Source organism: Saccostrea cucullata, unplaced genomic scaffold (genome assembly GCF_032062105.1).
Source record: "Saccostrea cucullata isolate Sc308-1 unplaced genomic scaffold, CSIRO_AGI_Scuc_v1 ctg880, whole genome shotgun sequence".
Lineage (NCBI taxonomy): Eukaryota > Metazoa > Mollusca > Bivalvia > Ostreida > Ostreidae > Saccostrea > Saccostrea cuccullata.
Window position 1 is genome coordinate 265146 of NW_026927897.1, and position 16647 is coordinate 281792.

The following is a 16647-nucleotide window of genomic DNA, read 5'->3' on the forward strand; positions in this document are numbered from 1 at the left end:
AAACATCAAACCAAATATGGATCCGGATTTTACTGGACTTTGGTGTCAGCTTTTAAAATTAGTTCTCTCCTAGCGTTTCCAGTTATGCTTTTGTCTGCACTGACTGTGAGTGAAAGTGACTGATGTCAGTGATGATGCTAAAATTATGCAATGCCTGAATCAGAAAAAGATAACTCATCAAGTCTTTTAGCGAAAATCACAGATTTACTAGATTCTAACGTTAGATTGACTCGGGTGCGTTGAAAACTGTAACACAATGCAATTAGACATAATAATCAAATTAAATCCTTGATAAGATAAATTTAAGGTTTTTTTAAGAATAAATTATTCTGTCTGTAATCAGGCAGCAACATTTTTATTCAATTTTTATATATTACATTTCAAGATGAAACATCAAACACATGTTTAATAACATCAATTTTCAAATGTATGGCATTGGTGTCATTGGATTTATAGTTGCTGGACTTTGTGTTGTGTATTTGTTTTTCAAAATTAGAACCTCTTCTCTGAAATTAAGCCGTTTCCATTTGTTGACATTTGCTTCACTGTTGTGTATATCTGTGTACCTTTGTCAGTGATGATGCTAAAATCGAAATAAAGGCTTTTGATGCCTACCGCATGTATGAAAAAGATAAATCATCAAATCTTTTTTTAATTCATAAGAATATGCCATAAATATAATCAGTCTATCAAATTATTAAATAAATGACAAGAAAATCATGGCTATATAATATATTATAAATTCAATTTTAAAAGGGAGGATTTCATATCACGATTACTATTTTAATTTCCATGTCAACACAATGCATTGATTCATTAATTAACAAAATGATTGTAGACATAATAAAATTATTTTTTAAAACAAGTATGACAACATTTTAACATTGTTTGATAAGCGAATTTATATTTATAAGACAATCCTGTACGTGTCGCTTTTCTAGACATGGTGAGAAGTAACCTTTTATAATAATAAGTTTTAGTAGAGACGGAATATAACATCTTGCTTTGTATTTAATGCTTGAAATTAATCAAGGAAAGAAAAAAAAAAGATTCTTTTGTTTCATAGCTGTAATATCGCTTCTGTGAATGTGTGAAAAATGAACTTAAAAAGATATTTATTTGATAATATTTCTACTTCAACATTTTATTTTTAAAACATCGAAGTTTCATTGTTATTTCGAGAGACTGTTTTATGTACTTTTTTCAAACGACAGTAATTTAAACTTCTGTAACATTAAAGCAACTTATGCTAAATTTTCGTTATAACACTTTATTAAGAAACACACTGTATATAAAAAATTTTATTAAAAATATCAATTATTTTAAAAGAAAGAAATTGAGAGAGATGCAACAAAAAATGCTTTCAAAAAAAAATTAATTTTTGTATGGCATCTCTTCCAAGGGTGCCTCATTGGATTTATATTGCTAAATTAAAAATATAAACACTGGTATATTGTGATATATATTAGGTTTTGTACAAGAGAATTTTTTATTGGGCTCACAAGATCAATACAAAATACATTATATATTTATATTTGCTAAACATGATCTCGGTTTCAAAGTCGTAGGAAAATTCAGGTAATACACCAGGGGCTTAACCTGTATATTTTACACAACCCATTTCTTTAAGATATTATACCCCACAAAATTTAAAAAATTAATCGGCCGCAAAAAGCTATCCTGTCAAATACATTATATATTTATATTGAAATGCACCCTTCCTTTTTTTTAACCCATTTCATTCAGATATTATAATATTAAAATTTCAAAAATTAATACTCAAAAAGCTGGCCTTTGCAATATTAACCTAAAGCACTTTTTTGTGTTCAAACTTGTAATAAAAATTATTTTAAAAAATGAATTATTCTTACCTGCCATTTGCTTTATTATTAACCATGCAATATTTACATGTTTTGTAAAGCTATAATAAAAAGTTGTCATCTGCACTTCAGACACACCTCATTACCTGTACATCCGACATTCCTGCTGAGTTTATATCCAGGAAGGTTCGAGTTCGGAGCTATGTGGAAGCAGTGGGAACAAGAGGAATTGTTCATGTGCAACATCGCCCTTTCCTGAATATCATACCAGGAAGGTGGAGGCCTAAAAGCCATGGTGAAAAATAATTCTAAAACCAATACTAATTGTTATTTGAGTGATCAGTTAATAGTATTTTATCATTTTATACTTGTATTTACATAGACTTATAGTGCAATCCATGTTCCAGCTTCCCATTGTCAAATGTCTTTTAATGGTATATACAGATACATGTAATTCATAGAAATTGATGTACATGTAATAAATTTACTAGTTATTTTCATTTACATAGCACATACATCACATATATTGGTTAAAAACTTATGTTTTACAATAATATGTGTTAAGTTAAATTACAGTTTTAGTTATAAGAAGATACATTTTATATAATATTACTGAATTTTGCAGTAAGTAATGTCTGTGATCACTTCTGCTTTTCAGTTCATTTAGCAGTAGCACTAGTGGACATGACACCAGAGGGAAGTAAATGGCTCCAGGACACCATTAACCACAGAATCGTTTGGTTTCAGCCTCTTTCAGTCAACGATTCATCTGTCCAAGCAAATATTTTATTTCGCAAGGTAAAACTTAATTATATTTAGGTTACCGGTATTTGTAACTTGGTAAAACATGTAATGCGTGTTAATTTCTCTGAAGAAAATGCAACAGTTAAAACTCATTTTGTAATTTTGCCACAAATGCTGATATTATGTAAAATAGTGCAATAACTGTTTAACTAGTTTCCATTATTTGTACATTTATCAGTAAAATAAGTTCACATATCTAAGCCTTTTCCATATTGGACAAGATACAACTTTTTAGGTCAAAAAAATCCTTCGTGGTTGGCGTGTGTTAACATTTGAACATTTTCAGCTTCTTCTCTGAATTTTTGAACCAATTTCAACCAAATTTGGCATATAGCATTTATGGGTGAAGGGGAACAAAAATTGTGAATTTCATGGAATTTTTAAAAATCTTCTTCTTTACTCCTGGACATTAAGCAGTCAAACTGTTGGTATGATTGTAATCAGCATTGAGCCCTCTATCAAAATTGTGAAATTCATGTCCCCAGGGTCAGGGGTTCTAGTGCTAGGGTGGGGATATATAGGTTATATAGTGAAAATGCATTATTTTTTTTGAAATACTTCTTTTCTGCTTTGGGCATTAAATAAACTAACCAAGTTAGTTGAGTTGAAATATATACTGCCTCATTCAAAATTTTGAATTTCATGGCCCCAGGGTCAGCGGTTCTGGTTCTAGGGTGGGGCTATATAGATTATATAGTGAATATTCATAAATTCTTTGAAATTCTTCTTTTCTGTTTGTGGGCATTAAATGAACTAACTAAATGCATAGTTATGTTGAATAAGGCTGCCTCTTCTAAAATTGTGAATCTAATGGCCCCAGGGTCAGGGGTTCTAATAGATTATATAGTGAAAATGCATAAATTCTTTGAAATGACATGGGCATTAAATAAACTAACCAAGTGCATAGCTATGTTGAGTAAGGCTGCCTCTTCCAAAATTGTGAATTTCATATTCCCACAGTCAGAAGTTCTAGTGCTAGGGTGGGGCTATAAAGATTATATAGTAAACAAGAGGCCCAGAAAATCGCTCACCTTAAATAGTGATATACAAAGAACAAGATTTCCCCCTTGTAATAAATATGTTACCACAATGATCATAATATATACATTTTGAAATCTACAAAGGAATCCTTCCATGTGCACATAATTTTCAGCTTTTCTGGCCCAGTGGTTCTTGAGAAGAAGATTTTCAAAGATTTTCAAAGACTATATATTTCTATAAAACTTTAGAAATGTGGTATGATTTTAACAAGGAATACTACACTACCCCCAGGATGTCCACATAAGTTTACTTTTCTGGCCCAGTGGTTTTTAAAATTTCTAAGATTTTTCCTATATATTTCCATTAAAAGATTCCCCATTGTGGCCCCACCCCCCCGGGGGTCATGATTTTTACAACATCTACACTATACCAGGATGCTTCCACATAAACGGCCCAGTGGTTCTTAGAAGAAGCAAGATTTTTGCTATATATTTCTATGTAAAAACTTGATTATTGGAATACTCTCTCACTCCAAATGTAGAACTTTAGTAATGCTGTTGCTGGCCCAGTGGGGAAGAAGATAAGATTTTTGGCATATATCATGTAAAAATTTGATTCCATTTTGTCCAATGCATGATTTTAACAATTTGGATTACAACCTAGGTTACTTTAGATGACTGTGACTGAAAGAAGATTTTTAAGATTTTTCCTATATAGGTGTGTAAAAACTTGATTCCCCATTGTGGGCTGTGTATTTTTACAATTGCAATACACTACCCCAAAATGCTTCCACATAAGTTTCAGCTTTTCTGGCCCAGTGGTTCTTGAGAAGAAGATTTTCTAAGATTTTTCCTATATATTTCTATGTAAAAATTTGATTCCCCATTGTGGCCCCGCCCTTCCCCCGGGGGTCATGATTTTAACAATTTAGAATCTACACTACCTCAGGTTGCTTCCACATAAGTTTCAGCTTTTCTGACCCAGTGGTTCTTTAGAAGAAGATTTTTTAATGACCCCACCCTATTTTTGTCTTTTCTTGATTATCTCCCCTTGTGAGGGGACTTGGCCCTTTATTTTTACAATTTAAATTTCACTTCACCCAAGGATGCTTTGTACCAAAAAATTGGCATTGAGAAGAAGTCGAAAATGTGAAAAGTTTACAGACGGACAGACGGACGGACGGACGACGGACAAAATGTGATCAGAAAAACTCACTTGAACCTTCGGCTCAGGTGAGCTAAAAATGATTTCTATGAAAATCTTCTTCTCTGCTCCTGAGTATTAAATAAACTAACCAAGTACATAGTTATGTTGAATAAGGCTGTCTCTTCCAAAATTGTGAATTTCATGGCCTCTAGAGGTTATGGTGTAAGGGTGGGGCTCTATTGATTATACAGTGAAAATGCATAAATTCTTTAAAAATCTTTTCTGCACCTGGGTATTAAACAAATAAACTATGTACATAGTATAAGGAAGAAGGATGCCTCTTTGAGATTTGTGAATTTCAGAGCCCCTGGGTCAGGGCTTCTTGTGTTAGGGTGGGGCTTTTATGTTTATACATTGAAAATGCAGGAATTCTATGAAAATTTTCTCCTTTGTTCATAGGTATTATGCCAATGATCTTAGTATATATTTATGACGAAAAAAGCTGCTTCTTCCAAAAATGGTTAATTTCCTGGCCCCGACAACATTGGGTGAGGGGAAGGGGGTGGGTAATGGTTTATAATTTAATGCTGTGAAATCTGCACTTTGGTATTAATCAACAACATGATGAAATAAAATTTCCAAAATTTTGAAAGATGTGGCCCTAGGGTTAGTGGTTCCTATGGGAAGGGATGCACAACTGATAAAGTGGAAATGCATTTTCTCTGTTACTCTGTACCTCTGGGTATTACATAAACAAAGTAAGCATGCTGAGTGTATATTTATGAAAAGCAATGGTGCCTTTTCAAAATTGTGAATTTCATGGCCTTTGGTTTAAAACATGAATCAAATTCAATTGTTGGAAAGTTGTTGCATGATACTCAGGTGACCTATAAGGCCCATGGGCCTCTTGTTAAAAAAAATGGGGCGTTTAAAAAAAGATATGTACTTTTTTTGATACCTCAAAATTTTGTCAGGGACCAAAAGTTATGCGAAAATCATCCGTCCGTCTGTCTTTCTGTCTGTCCATCTGTCTGTAAACAATTTTTCAAAATGCTACTCCTCCTACAGTTTTGGTCTAATTTCAATATAACTTTGCACACAAGTAGACTACACTAAGATACATAATTCTGTGTATCGGTTTTTAGTTTCGATGAACGGTGTTGCCGTGGTTGCTAAAAATAGAAATTTCTGTGAAATACTTTTAAAATGCTACTCTTCCTACAATTTTGGTCTGATTTTAGTATAAGTTGGCACACAAGTATATAAGATACAATGTTCGGTTTTTTATTTCAATGAACGGTGTTGCCGTGGTTACTAAAAATAGAAATTTCTGTGAAATACTTTTAAAATGCTACTCCTCCTAAAATTTTGGTCTGATTTCAATATAACTTGGCACACAAGTAAACTACACTAAAATACATATATCTGTTAATCGATTTTTGATTTCGATGAACGGTGTTGCCATGGTTACTAAAAATAGAAATTTCTGTGAAATACTTTTAAAATGCTACTCTTCCTACAGTTTTGGTCTGATTTTAGTATAAGTTGGCACACAAGTAAACTACACTAAGATACATAATTCTGTGTATCGGTTTTTTATTTCAATGAACGGTGTTGCCGTGGTTACTAAAAATAGAAATTTCTGTGAAATACTTTTAAAATGCTACTCCTCCTAAAATTTTGGTCTGATTTCAATATAACTTGGCACACAAGTAAACTACACTAAAATACATATATCTGTTTATCGATTTTTGATTTCCATGAACGGTGTTGCCATAGTTACTAAAAATAGAAATTTCTGTGAAATACTTTTAAATGCTACTCCTCCTACAGTTTTGGTCTGATTTTAACATAACTTAGCACACAAGTAGATTATAATAAGATACATAATTCTGTTTATCGGTTTTTGATTTCGATAAACGATGTTGCTTTGGTTACTATAAATAGAAATTTATGTGAAGTACTTTCAAAATGCTACTCCTCCTACAGTTTTAGTCTGATTGTAATATAATTTGGCATGCAAGTAGACTACACCGAGATACATAATCATCAATTTTATGTTTTTGATGATTGATGTTGCCATGGTAACTGAAATTGAAAATTCTGTAAAATTTTATTAACTATAATAGTTGTAGTATTATAATTGCAATCTTGCCAAAAAAGAGAGACTTAATCAACTGAAGGATCATTATTCTATTTATTGCTTTTGTAAAGTTATATTAGTTGCAACTGCTACTTTTCTCTTCCGTTATTATAAGTACAAACCAGTAGAGCTACAGTCTCGACAGAGACTTCTTGTTTTTGTAAGTGATCTAATTAAAGGCCTCTGGGAGATAAGAAGCAATTTAAGTTTTAGAGAAGCAGAATCCAGTATCTTATCAAGCAAAAAAATAAGGTCATCAGTGGTCATACATGTACATAGTTTTTTTGACAATACATGTATATACATGTACTTTCAGTATTTGACAAAACACAGTGTGAACGAGATTTTGGTGGGAGAGGGGATTTGTAAAGTTAAAGACTTGACTCGTGAGGAACTGAAATCCCTTTCTTTCCATCAAGAGGAGCTGCTGAAAACATTATTGCATCATCAAATGACAGCTTCAGAAAAAGGAAGAGGCAAGTGGAAAATTGAACGACAGACTGACTTTTCTTCCAGAGTTAAAAAATTCATTAAGTATCCAATCCATTTATGGAGGAAAATGAGGAGAAAATCCTCTAAACAGTGATAGAACAAGATGTAGAAACAAATATAATGTTAAATAATGTTAAATATATATTTATGATAATGTTGTTGAATGAATAAGTGATTTGCTGTTTTCCTTATTTCATGTCATGCAAGTAATTTGTTTAAATCAATTCAAATACATGTACAGGTAAGGTAAAATTCAGAAACTCAGGTTTAAAACTTTTATTACAATAATGCAGCCATGCGCTATAGTTTTACACAAGTATTACAAACAATATACGGTAACATATGCTGACGATATTCATTTCATATTATTGCAAAATGAATGCAGAATTATGTGCATACATGTACATGTATATAATAATGTTTTGAGTCAAATGTAAAATAAATTCATGTTTACTTTTATTAGTTTATTATTATTTTTTAAAGATTTACAAAACAAAAATTAGAGTGCAAAAAAAAAAAAAAAAAAATTCTAATGCCCAGTATGGTTTTAATATTCAATACGTGGCTAGTCTGAAAATCTTTAGGTAAATTATGACATTGTGTTATTCTATAACAAACTGTATAAAGGGCTTACACAAGATACTTATACTTGAAATGTAACAATGCACCTGTCCTATTTAAAGATATTCATAAAGTAAGCAAAAAAATCATATATCATCAGGAGTTTCAACAGATGAAAAGGTGTACAACATTACCATGCAGACATCATTTATAAGATCAAAGCTCCATCATGCAGTTAATACCATTTATTTTTAATTGAATTTTCAAAACTATGTTGTATATATCTTGAACATGTAAATAATTTACAACAAATGACTAATGGCATGATGTGCAGTCATGTTAACATTCCCCAAACTTAGTTGAGGAGTTATGCTTCATTTGAAAAATTAACAAAATAATTTAAATAAAAAATATATAGGCCAATAGGTCAGGAAAAATGCATAAACAACATATTTCAACACACTGTAAAAGGAATTCTCAACCTTAGGCTTACCAAAACAATCAATTAAGAAGACAAATTGATTGACACTAAATTAAATGCCTTAATAAAATTACAACTTCATGCTCATGTCATCCCCCCCCCAACAACAACTAGCTCAAGTTTTTGTTACAAACTTTTGTATAACCCAGTGAAGAATTTACTTTTTTCATTGAACCAATACCACTGACTTTAACAAGTTCACTGAAGTGTGAAATTGCTTATACTTGTACAATGTTAATTTTCTTTTTCTGCAAGAAATTGACATGTACAGCCCCCCCCCCCCCCCATATTTAATGCCCTTTTTAAAAATCATGTTTAAATAAACCCAAATCATACTTAAAATTGTTATATACATGTATTATACTAACATGTGTAAGAAGCAGTGTTTTCCCTAAGAACCGGCTACTGGCCAAATTGTCCACTTTAATTGACAAAAATGCTGCTTTGAAATAAAAATTTGTTGTAAGGTCCACAGAGATTCTGTTCATAAACCTTAGCCTCTAGCCTGTTACAACTGATCTCTAACTCTTTACTTTGAAATAAAGGGAAAACACTGATGAAGGTAGAATACATGTATTAAACCATATTCATTGAAAAAATAACATTTCTATCTTTAAAAAAAGCTGTCTCAGGATATAACTGGATATTTGTCTCATAAAAATATAGCCACAATAACATTTACATTACACTATAGCATGAATATTTCCAAAATTAGAGGGAAGAAATGACTTGTGATTGTGAAACACCTCCATACAGAAGCTTATAGCTAATGGAATATATACAGGACATTACAAATCAAATACTGCAGGTAAGATTTCTAGTATTTTAGGGTTTCCTTGTATACTTCACACTTAATTTCAATAAGCACATCAATTTTTTTTAATGATCTCATACTTTTTTGAACACAAAACTCAGTTCTCCTTTTAAATACTACTAATATTCAAGGCAACTTTCACATGACAAATACCTCATGCACTATAATATAAGGGAATTAATCCATAATTTCAAAACAGCTTGCAACAAGCACTGTCTTACAATATTAAAATAATAAATTTACCAAAAAAATTCTAATCATGCATTTTGTTCATCAGACAATAAAACAGGCAGGTTTTTAGGTAAAAAAAGTTCATCAGAAGAGTTCAAGATCCTCCAGGGTTTCCCTCAGCGTTGAATTTAAGTAAAGGATGCTTAGCTAACACTTCATCCTCCATTCCATCATCCTTGACGCGTTTCTGGAACAACTTGACCCTTTCTTGGTCAGCGATGACAACAAAGTAGTCCTTCTTGTGGGATTCTGCCGATTCTGGCCGCACAAGTTGGAGTATAGCATCAATATTGCAGCAGGTCATGACTTCGTCAGGGTTTGTTTCAAACAGAGTGTGGAAAGCACAGATGTAGATAAAGGAATGCCAGAACACATACGTCGCTGCTTCAGGCTGGATTCCCTGCTGTTTCTCGGAATTCTTCATTCGGATGTAGCTTTCTAAGTTGGGCATACTTTCTTCAAAAACCTTCTTTGAAATTTCAAATTTAAATTTACTGACTATTCCTTTATCTAAAGCTGCAGACCTTTTCAGCTCTCCTTTCATGCAGACGTACATGAGACACTGGTATAACAATCCATCTGTGTCTTTTAAAGATTTAAAATGCTCCTTTACCGTCTCTTTTATGTTCTTCCGTTTAACAAACTCTGCAATCATGTTATGATGCTTTGCCAAAACATTCATTTTCAGGGGAATTCCAATTTTATTTTCCTTTTCTTTTGTCAACATGTCAAATTTCAAATTCTTGCACTTGCAGTTCTTGTCCTCACAACTGCCTTTAACTTTCTCATTAAAAAAAACTTCATATCCTTTATCTCTCAAAAAGTTAACAGAATCTAAAGATATTGAATTGTGTAATAAATTATCTTCAAATCGTTCTAATTGAGATGCATATCTTTTGTTGACATCAGATCTCATTCCAATAATAAATTTGTTTTTCTTTCCTTTGTGAGCATTTGTAAGAGTGTTAAATGCCAGTATGACTGCATCCAAATCACAGGGATTATCATTCCACAGTCCAAACCATCCATACACAAAGTAAATTGTCTTTGGATCAAATCGGACGGGGAGTTCCTGGTATTTACTGTGTCTAACCTTCCAGTCAGTATTCTTTTTAACGTACTCCTCCATGATGCTGTCTGCAGTGCTGGTTACTGCAGTACCCAGCTTCCCCGTTATAAGGAGAGAGTCCTGTTTCTTCAACACTGCCATACCATCCATAACATGGTGAGCTTTTACAACTTCCCGTTGAGAACCTAAAAATATATAAACACGATAAAAATTGAAATTTGTTAATTATAAGCACTGTTTACTGATGGAAAGATCTAGGCTGTGTATTCAGCAACATTCACCTCAATTAATATTATTGAAAGAAAAGGAACATAACTGATTTTTCCTTGTTTTTTTTCATTAAAATAAAAATATTAAAACATCTTTTAATGGCCAATGTCAGGGTCTAGGACAAAATAAAATTATTGTTTGTTTGGAATTGCCTCCCACCTCATTAAAATGACCCCTTCTGAAAAAAAAATTATTGAGCAAAAGTAAAAAGATATTTTTTTATTTAAGCAATTCTTGGGCTGTTATCACATGCACCACACAAAACACTAATGTGGTTTCAGATCTGTGCAAAATCAAGATTCTTTGTTGATGGTAGATACTTTTTTCAAAAAGTCAGAAAATTTGCTATTTACCAATTATTGAGATTTTTAATAAAAATTTAAAATTTAACTTCAATTTAGAGAAAAAAAATTTCCTTCCCTCCCTTCTGTGTCTGAAACCCTCCTGGCGACAATTCCAAACAAACAAATTTTAAGGATGGCCCTATTAATATTTGAGAGATTTGTCTAGGCATTGGGGAGCAGAAAAAAGCTTAAATTATTACCTGTAGGCATCAAAGGATGGCCCTCAGGATCTTTTGCAACATAATTACGCCCTGAAATGAAAGTAAAAATTAAATCTTTAATTCTAGTATTTACTGATTTGAATGTGAAATACAAATGTACTATATTTAGCATCATCTACTATTACAGAACAGGTATGTAAAGTTTATTTATTCAATGTCGCAAACAAGTTGGGATCAGAGCAAGAATAAATAAATATACTTTAATATATATAATTAAGCTTGTCTCTGACTAAATGATACCAGGTTATTTGTGCTTCTTACATGTAGATTCTTTTTATTTTTCGATCAGCAAATGAAAATTATCATATCAATAGGCTGAGTAGTTCATTGCTTATACAAGCTACGTGTGATACTTTTACTTAAAGATTTAAAAAATAATTAGCAAAAGTTGATCAGGTATTTACTATACATGTAAGTACAGTCAAACATCATTATCTCAAACTCGATGGGATTGAGAAAAAACTTCTAAATATCTGGGGATTCGAGATATTGAGGATAAAATACTTAAAAAATAAGTGGTTGGGACTTCAAAATAATTTTGAGATATCCATGGTATTTAAGATATCTATGTTTGAGATAGTGAAGTTCAACTGTATTTTACTTACCCATCCTCCTTTGATACACCAGGAAAAAACCTATGATGACCAATAATAGAAAAACTATTACAACCACAATTCCTGCTACTGTCCCAGGACTAATATCCTGTCCATTCTCATTCTGCCTACAAATAAATGAGTTTTGATATATTCCTTTTAACTGAATACAGCATTCTCCATAATATACTGTATGTGTACTTAAGAAAGCAGGCTTCATATTTTAGCGACTTTGGCGTGGACATCCATGTGCTAATTTATTAATACCGCTAAAAAATTATTTATAAATACAATTACATGGAATGGACATCTGTAGCTCTAATACATGATTATGCCAACAACTCTATACCCAGCAATTGCGCTCAATTTTGAATATGTGTTTGTGTTTGGCAGCATTTTGTCCTGTTGCACTTTTCTGCTATTTCTTCTAATTTCTCTCAATACAGTAACATGTAACGTATTAATAAGAATCCTTAAGAGGGCTGTTAATTAGTTAAGGCAGAAAATCTGGGGCAGCATAATTTATAATTACTCGTTTTTTTCAAATATATGAACTAGTTTGATTATTATTAAACAGATGGAAGAAACTAGTTATATGTACTTACTTTATTGGAGATGGCGTGTTGTCTCCAAAACAATATGGGACTGAAAAATCAAAGATAAAATTTTATATACTTATTTGATAATTTAAGCTTCTGTAACAAGTAATAAAACATTTAGCTCTCTCATGGAGATGGATGAGCAATATTCCCACAAGCCTTTGAATGTTATGCAGCAGTTCTATTTCAGAATATCATGGTAACATCTTACACATTTTTTTCTTACTCATTAACTGTTACACCTTTGAAAATTTTGTAACAGCTGACTGGGCCTTAACTTAGTTAAAGAAGTTTACAAATTCAAAAATACAATGTCAAAAGGTATCAAATTTAGATTTTTTTAAAATTTCAATTGATCATAAAATAAATAAATAATTGCATGTGGATGCTGCCTTGCTTTTTGGCAATTAAAAACCTTTTTATTCCTGAAATGAAATTAAAGATTTAAAATTTACTAAATCTACAACCACAACCCCTCCCCATTCAGTTTATATACTGGCTAGCAAATTTTGACTTATACTTGGCACTAAGGGCCACTGATCAGTGAGGGATCTTTTGCATGGCAGCACCTACTGCAAAACAGGGATATACAAGACCACAGTACATACATACAGTCCCATATATTCTATAGGACCAGTCTTCATGTCCAGCTTTTGGATAACATACGGGTCAACTCCTTACCATGTTACTCTAGAGCAAATGCTCTAACCACTGGGCTATGCTGGCGACATTTGGAAATAATGAATTCACAGTGAAACTGTATGCTGCGTAGGTGTTTAATTAGTTTTCACCTTCTTACATGCATTTATGTTTTTTTTTCTGTCCTTTAAATAATTTGTCTATCATCACTTTTACTAGAAGAATGTTATTCAAATTAAAACCTTACATTTGTAAACTTCGTTTGAGATGAAGCTGGTATTGGGACATCCTGGATTGGTGAGATTGCATGGATTCCAGTCCAGAAAGTTACTCTGTGTAACAAGAGGGCAGTAACCTGAAACAAAAATTCTCACAATTAAACTCTGAAACATATTAACTTTGTTCAAACAATTTTAATCTACAATTATCATGCTTTTAGACAAAAATGAAATAAAGTCAAATCTCATTATCACGAACTTGATCAAACTGAGGAAAAACATTGAGATATATCAGATGATTCGAAGGTATCAAATATTGAAGTAAAATACTTAAGGAACATTAAAGTGGTTGGAACTTTCAGATCACTTTGAAATATCCATCATAGTATTTGAGATATTGGTGTTTGAGATACCAAAGTTCAACTGTATTACTCTGAATTGATTATTCACTGACCTGCTTTGAGGAGGGATTTCTCCACACACACTTCCCTCTTCTCTCCATCCTCGTCCAGGAGGCAGTGATACACACTCTGTCCCCCACAGCTGGTGGACTGGCTCAAGGCTCGCTCATTCCACGCTGCCTCAGTATCAGGGCACGTATCTACCACTCCTGGATTGGAGGTAATTCCCCTGAAAGTCAAGTTTTAACATTAAAAGACATTTTTTGTGTTTACGTACTTTCTTCCTTCTCTAAGTTTGTTATGGTTACTTTTTTTTAATAGAAAAAAAAATAACTAAGGATTTTCATAAGAATTCTGTGGTAATTATGTAAGGGCTAGCTAAAACAATTTGAGGGACTCCTGAATGTAATGGTATAGGCTTTAGGCCTGGGTACCTAAGTAGCTACTCCTACATGCTAGAGGTTCATGGAGAGATACTTTTGACTTTGCGCCACGTAGGAGTGCAGGGACTTTAACCGTTATCGAGGCTCTTGCGTGTAGGAGTACCTACATGTAAGTTAGCTATATAGAGCACTTGACTAGTGATGCAGGGGTCCGGGTTCAATACCCAGTCCATCCATACATTTTCTCCTCTTCCGTAAAATTTGGTCCTATGCCATACCCTGGAAATGACAGGTAAAAGACCTGCCAGTGGATGAGCCTAGGTTGGTGTCTTTGGGAGTCCAAAACCTATTATTAGGAGGGAGGAATCAGTCATTTTGATGTGTTCAAAAGCTATAGTCTAGATAACTCAGATTGTAGAGCATTTGATTTGAGAGATTGGGGGTAGGCAGTTTAAATCCTGGTTTGATCTTTGGCAATAAATTTCTTCTCCTCTCCCATGATTACAGAAGAAATAAACAGAGGAATGTACCTGACCAAGCAATATTTAGGTTAAATATTGTAAAGCAAAAGTTTATCGAAATATCTTTTAAAATAAGCTCTCTTTGTTTAACCACTTACCATTTAAACAGACAGGTCAATATAACAAGTACAAGTCCAAACAGTTCAACATTGGATCTATTGGCCATTTAGGCCTACCTACAATTTAAAATGGAAATTAAAAAAAAATGTTCTCATTCACCGAGAGAGTATGGTGTCCATATAAAAATATATACATAGAGAGAGTATTTAATTAAAATTTTCTCTGCTAGGCTATGTGAGCTTAAAGTGTAGGTCTAATAATGTTTTCACATAATATATTCACGAATTCCATAATGGCCGACAATGCACTACAAAATTTTGTTTTAAAAAATCAAAATATCCCCACAGAGCAGTTGAACAAACGACTTAAAACGTCCATACCACTTTATTTAAAATTCCACCTACCTTATGTTCTCAACCCCTCGTCTGTTTTTATTTCACTTGAATTTCCTAAAGCTTTTGGGGCAAACTACTTAACTAGTCATGGTTCTTAATTTAGCAACGAGAAATTCCATCCAGTCTATATTTAGACTTTGTGCGCAAGAGTGTTGGTATGGGGAGCCGTTTTAATATTTTGAAATTTGTATTTTATTTATATAAAAAAAAATGTATATCAGAAATTCAATTTTTTGATATCAAAAAATAATTTTCTGATATCAGAAAATATATTTTTTGATATCAGAAAATAAACAAGATTTTTTTAATATCAAAATATTCTTTTATATCAAAAAATCAAAATATAGATTTTTTGATATCAGAAAATCATTTTCTGATATCAAAAATTCGAGATCTTGATATCAAAAAATGATTTTCTGATATCAGAAAATCGAATTTTTGATATTAATTAAAAAATCTTATTTATTCTCTGATATCAAAAAATCGATTTTTTGATATCAGAAAATTGGAATTTTTGATATCAAAAATCAAATTTTTGATATCAGCAAATCGTTTTCTGATATAAAAAAAGAATCAAGAATTCTTGATATCAAAAAACACATTTTCTGATATCAAAAAATCTATTTTCTGATATCAGAAAATAAACACAATTTTCTGATATCAAAAATTCGAATTTCTGATTTCAGAAAAATGATTTTTTGATATCAAGAATTCTAATTTTTGATATCAAAAAATGATAATTTTTTTCTGATATCACAAAATCGATTTTTTAATATCAGAAAATAAGAACCAAGTAAAATCAGATCGACTTAATGAATGCTCCCCGTGATGAACATTTAGCTTCCCGCCACACAAATTAATTGCAAACTTAGCCTAGTACCCGAGGCCTTCCGAGTGCAAGCACGAAGTGCTTGCACTCGGAAGGCCTCGGGTACTAGGCTAATTGCAAACTTTGTTCACACCGCTCAACGCGTTATCGGCTACTCGGTTGTTATCGGACACTCGGTGCAAGAAAAGCAACGTTTAGAAAATGTGGGTAATTTTAAATTTCATATTTCAATGATAAATATGTATTTCAGCAAACAAAGTTAGTGATCTATGACACATAATTGATTATACTTACAACATCAGAAAGCACAATCCAAATCACTCTCTTTCAAAAGATCTACAACTCTGTCAAATTTTACAAAAATTTCGGAATATGTCATCACATTTTAACTTCTGTAGAATTCAAAATTAGTTTATTCTATCAAACAAACTGGCCTTTCTATGGACAATCAGATACCTTTAGATTAGCAAACTGATATTTAAAAAATCCAAATTAAGGGTTAGTAATCAGTCTTTTAAAATGTCTCGTTAGTTGAAAACATGTTATCGTCAACTCGGTTGATGTTGCCGGATACTTCGGTTTTAGACGGGTGTATGTTATCGGAAACTCAGGTTAAAAAGTTTCCTTTAGCT

The 16647-nt window shown here is 32.2% G+C and overlaps 2 protein-coding genes across 3 annotated transcripts; one reads left to right on the forward strand and one right to left on the reverse strand.

Annotated features, from left to right (window-relative positions):
* The first annotated feature begins 66 nt into the window (after positions 1–66).
* Positions 67–7845, forward strand: LOC134275812 (protein C3orf33 homolog). Its single transcript, XM_062758107.1, has 5 exons — positions 67–233; positions 410–473; positions 1935–2115; positions 2479–2618; positions 7211–7845. Exons 1-5 carry the CDS (start codon positions 151–153, stop codon positions 7478–7480), a joined length of 738 nt encoding a protein of 245 aa, XP_062614091.1. The 5' UTR covers positions 67–150; the 3' UTR covers positions 7481–7845.
* LOC134275811 (uncharacterized) lies at positions 7647–15258 on the reverse strand. 2 transcript variants are annotated; one of them, XM_062758106.1, is made up of 8 exons: positions 15192–15258; positions 14830–14903; positions 13881–14056; positions 13456–13563; positions 12576–12615; positions 11983–12098; positions 11357–11407; positions 7647–10727 (listed from the first exon to the last, which is right to left on the reverse strand). In XM_062758106.1, exons 2-8 carry the CDS (start codon positions 14895–14897, stop codon positions 9568–9570), a joined length of 1719 nt encoding a protein of 572 aa, XP_062614090.1. In that variant the 5' UTR covers positions 14898–14903; positions 15192–15258; the 3' UTR covers positions 7647–9567. The 2 variants fall into 2 exon arrangements, with proteins under 2 accessions (XP_062614090.1, XP_062614089.1); XM_062758105.1 differs by lacking the exon at positions 15192–15258 and having other exon boundaries at positions 14830–14949.
* Positions 15259–16647: the final 1389 nt, after the last annotated feature.

What these genes read in the sequence shown, in the direction of transcription:
- LOC134275812 (XM_062758107.1), top strand. Translation starts at nt 151, where the DNA reads ATGCCTGAATCAGAAAAAGATAACTCATCAAGTCTTTTAGCGAAAATC. An exon ending in TCTAACGTTAGATTGACTCG is followed by an intron (nt 234 to 409) that starts GGTGCGTTGAAA and finishes ACACATGTTTAA; the next exon opens with TAACATCAATTTTCAAATGT. An exon ending in GTGGAGGCCTAAAAGCCATG is followed by an intron (nt 2,116 to 2,478) that starts GTGAAAAATAAT and finishes TCTGCTTTTCAG; the next exon opens with TTCATTTAGCAGTAGCACTA.
- LOC134275811 (XM_062758106.1), bottom strand. Translation starts at nt 14,897, where the DNA reads ATGGCCAATAGATCCAATGTTGAACTGTTTGGACTTGTACTTGTTATA. An exon ending in GAAATCCCTCCTCAAAGCAG is followed by an intron (nt 13,564 to 13,880) that starts GTCAGTGAATAA and finishes TTTTTGTTTCAG; the next exon opens with GTTACTGCCCTCTTGTTACA. An exon ending in AACACGCCATCTCCAATAAA is followed by an intron (nt 12,099 to 12,575) that starts GTAAGTACATAT and finishes ATTTATTTGTAG; the next exon opens with GCAGAATGAGAATGGACAGG.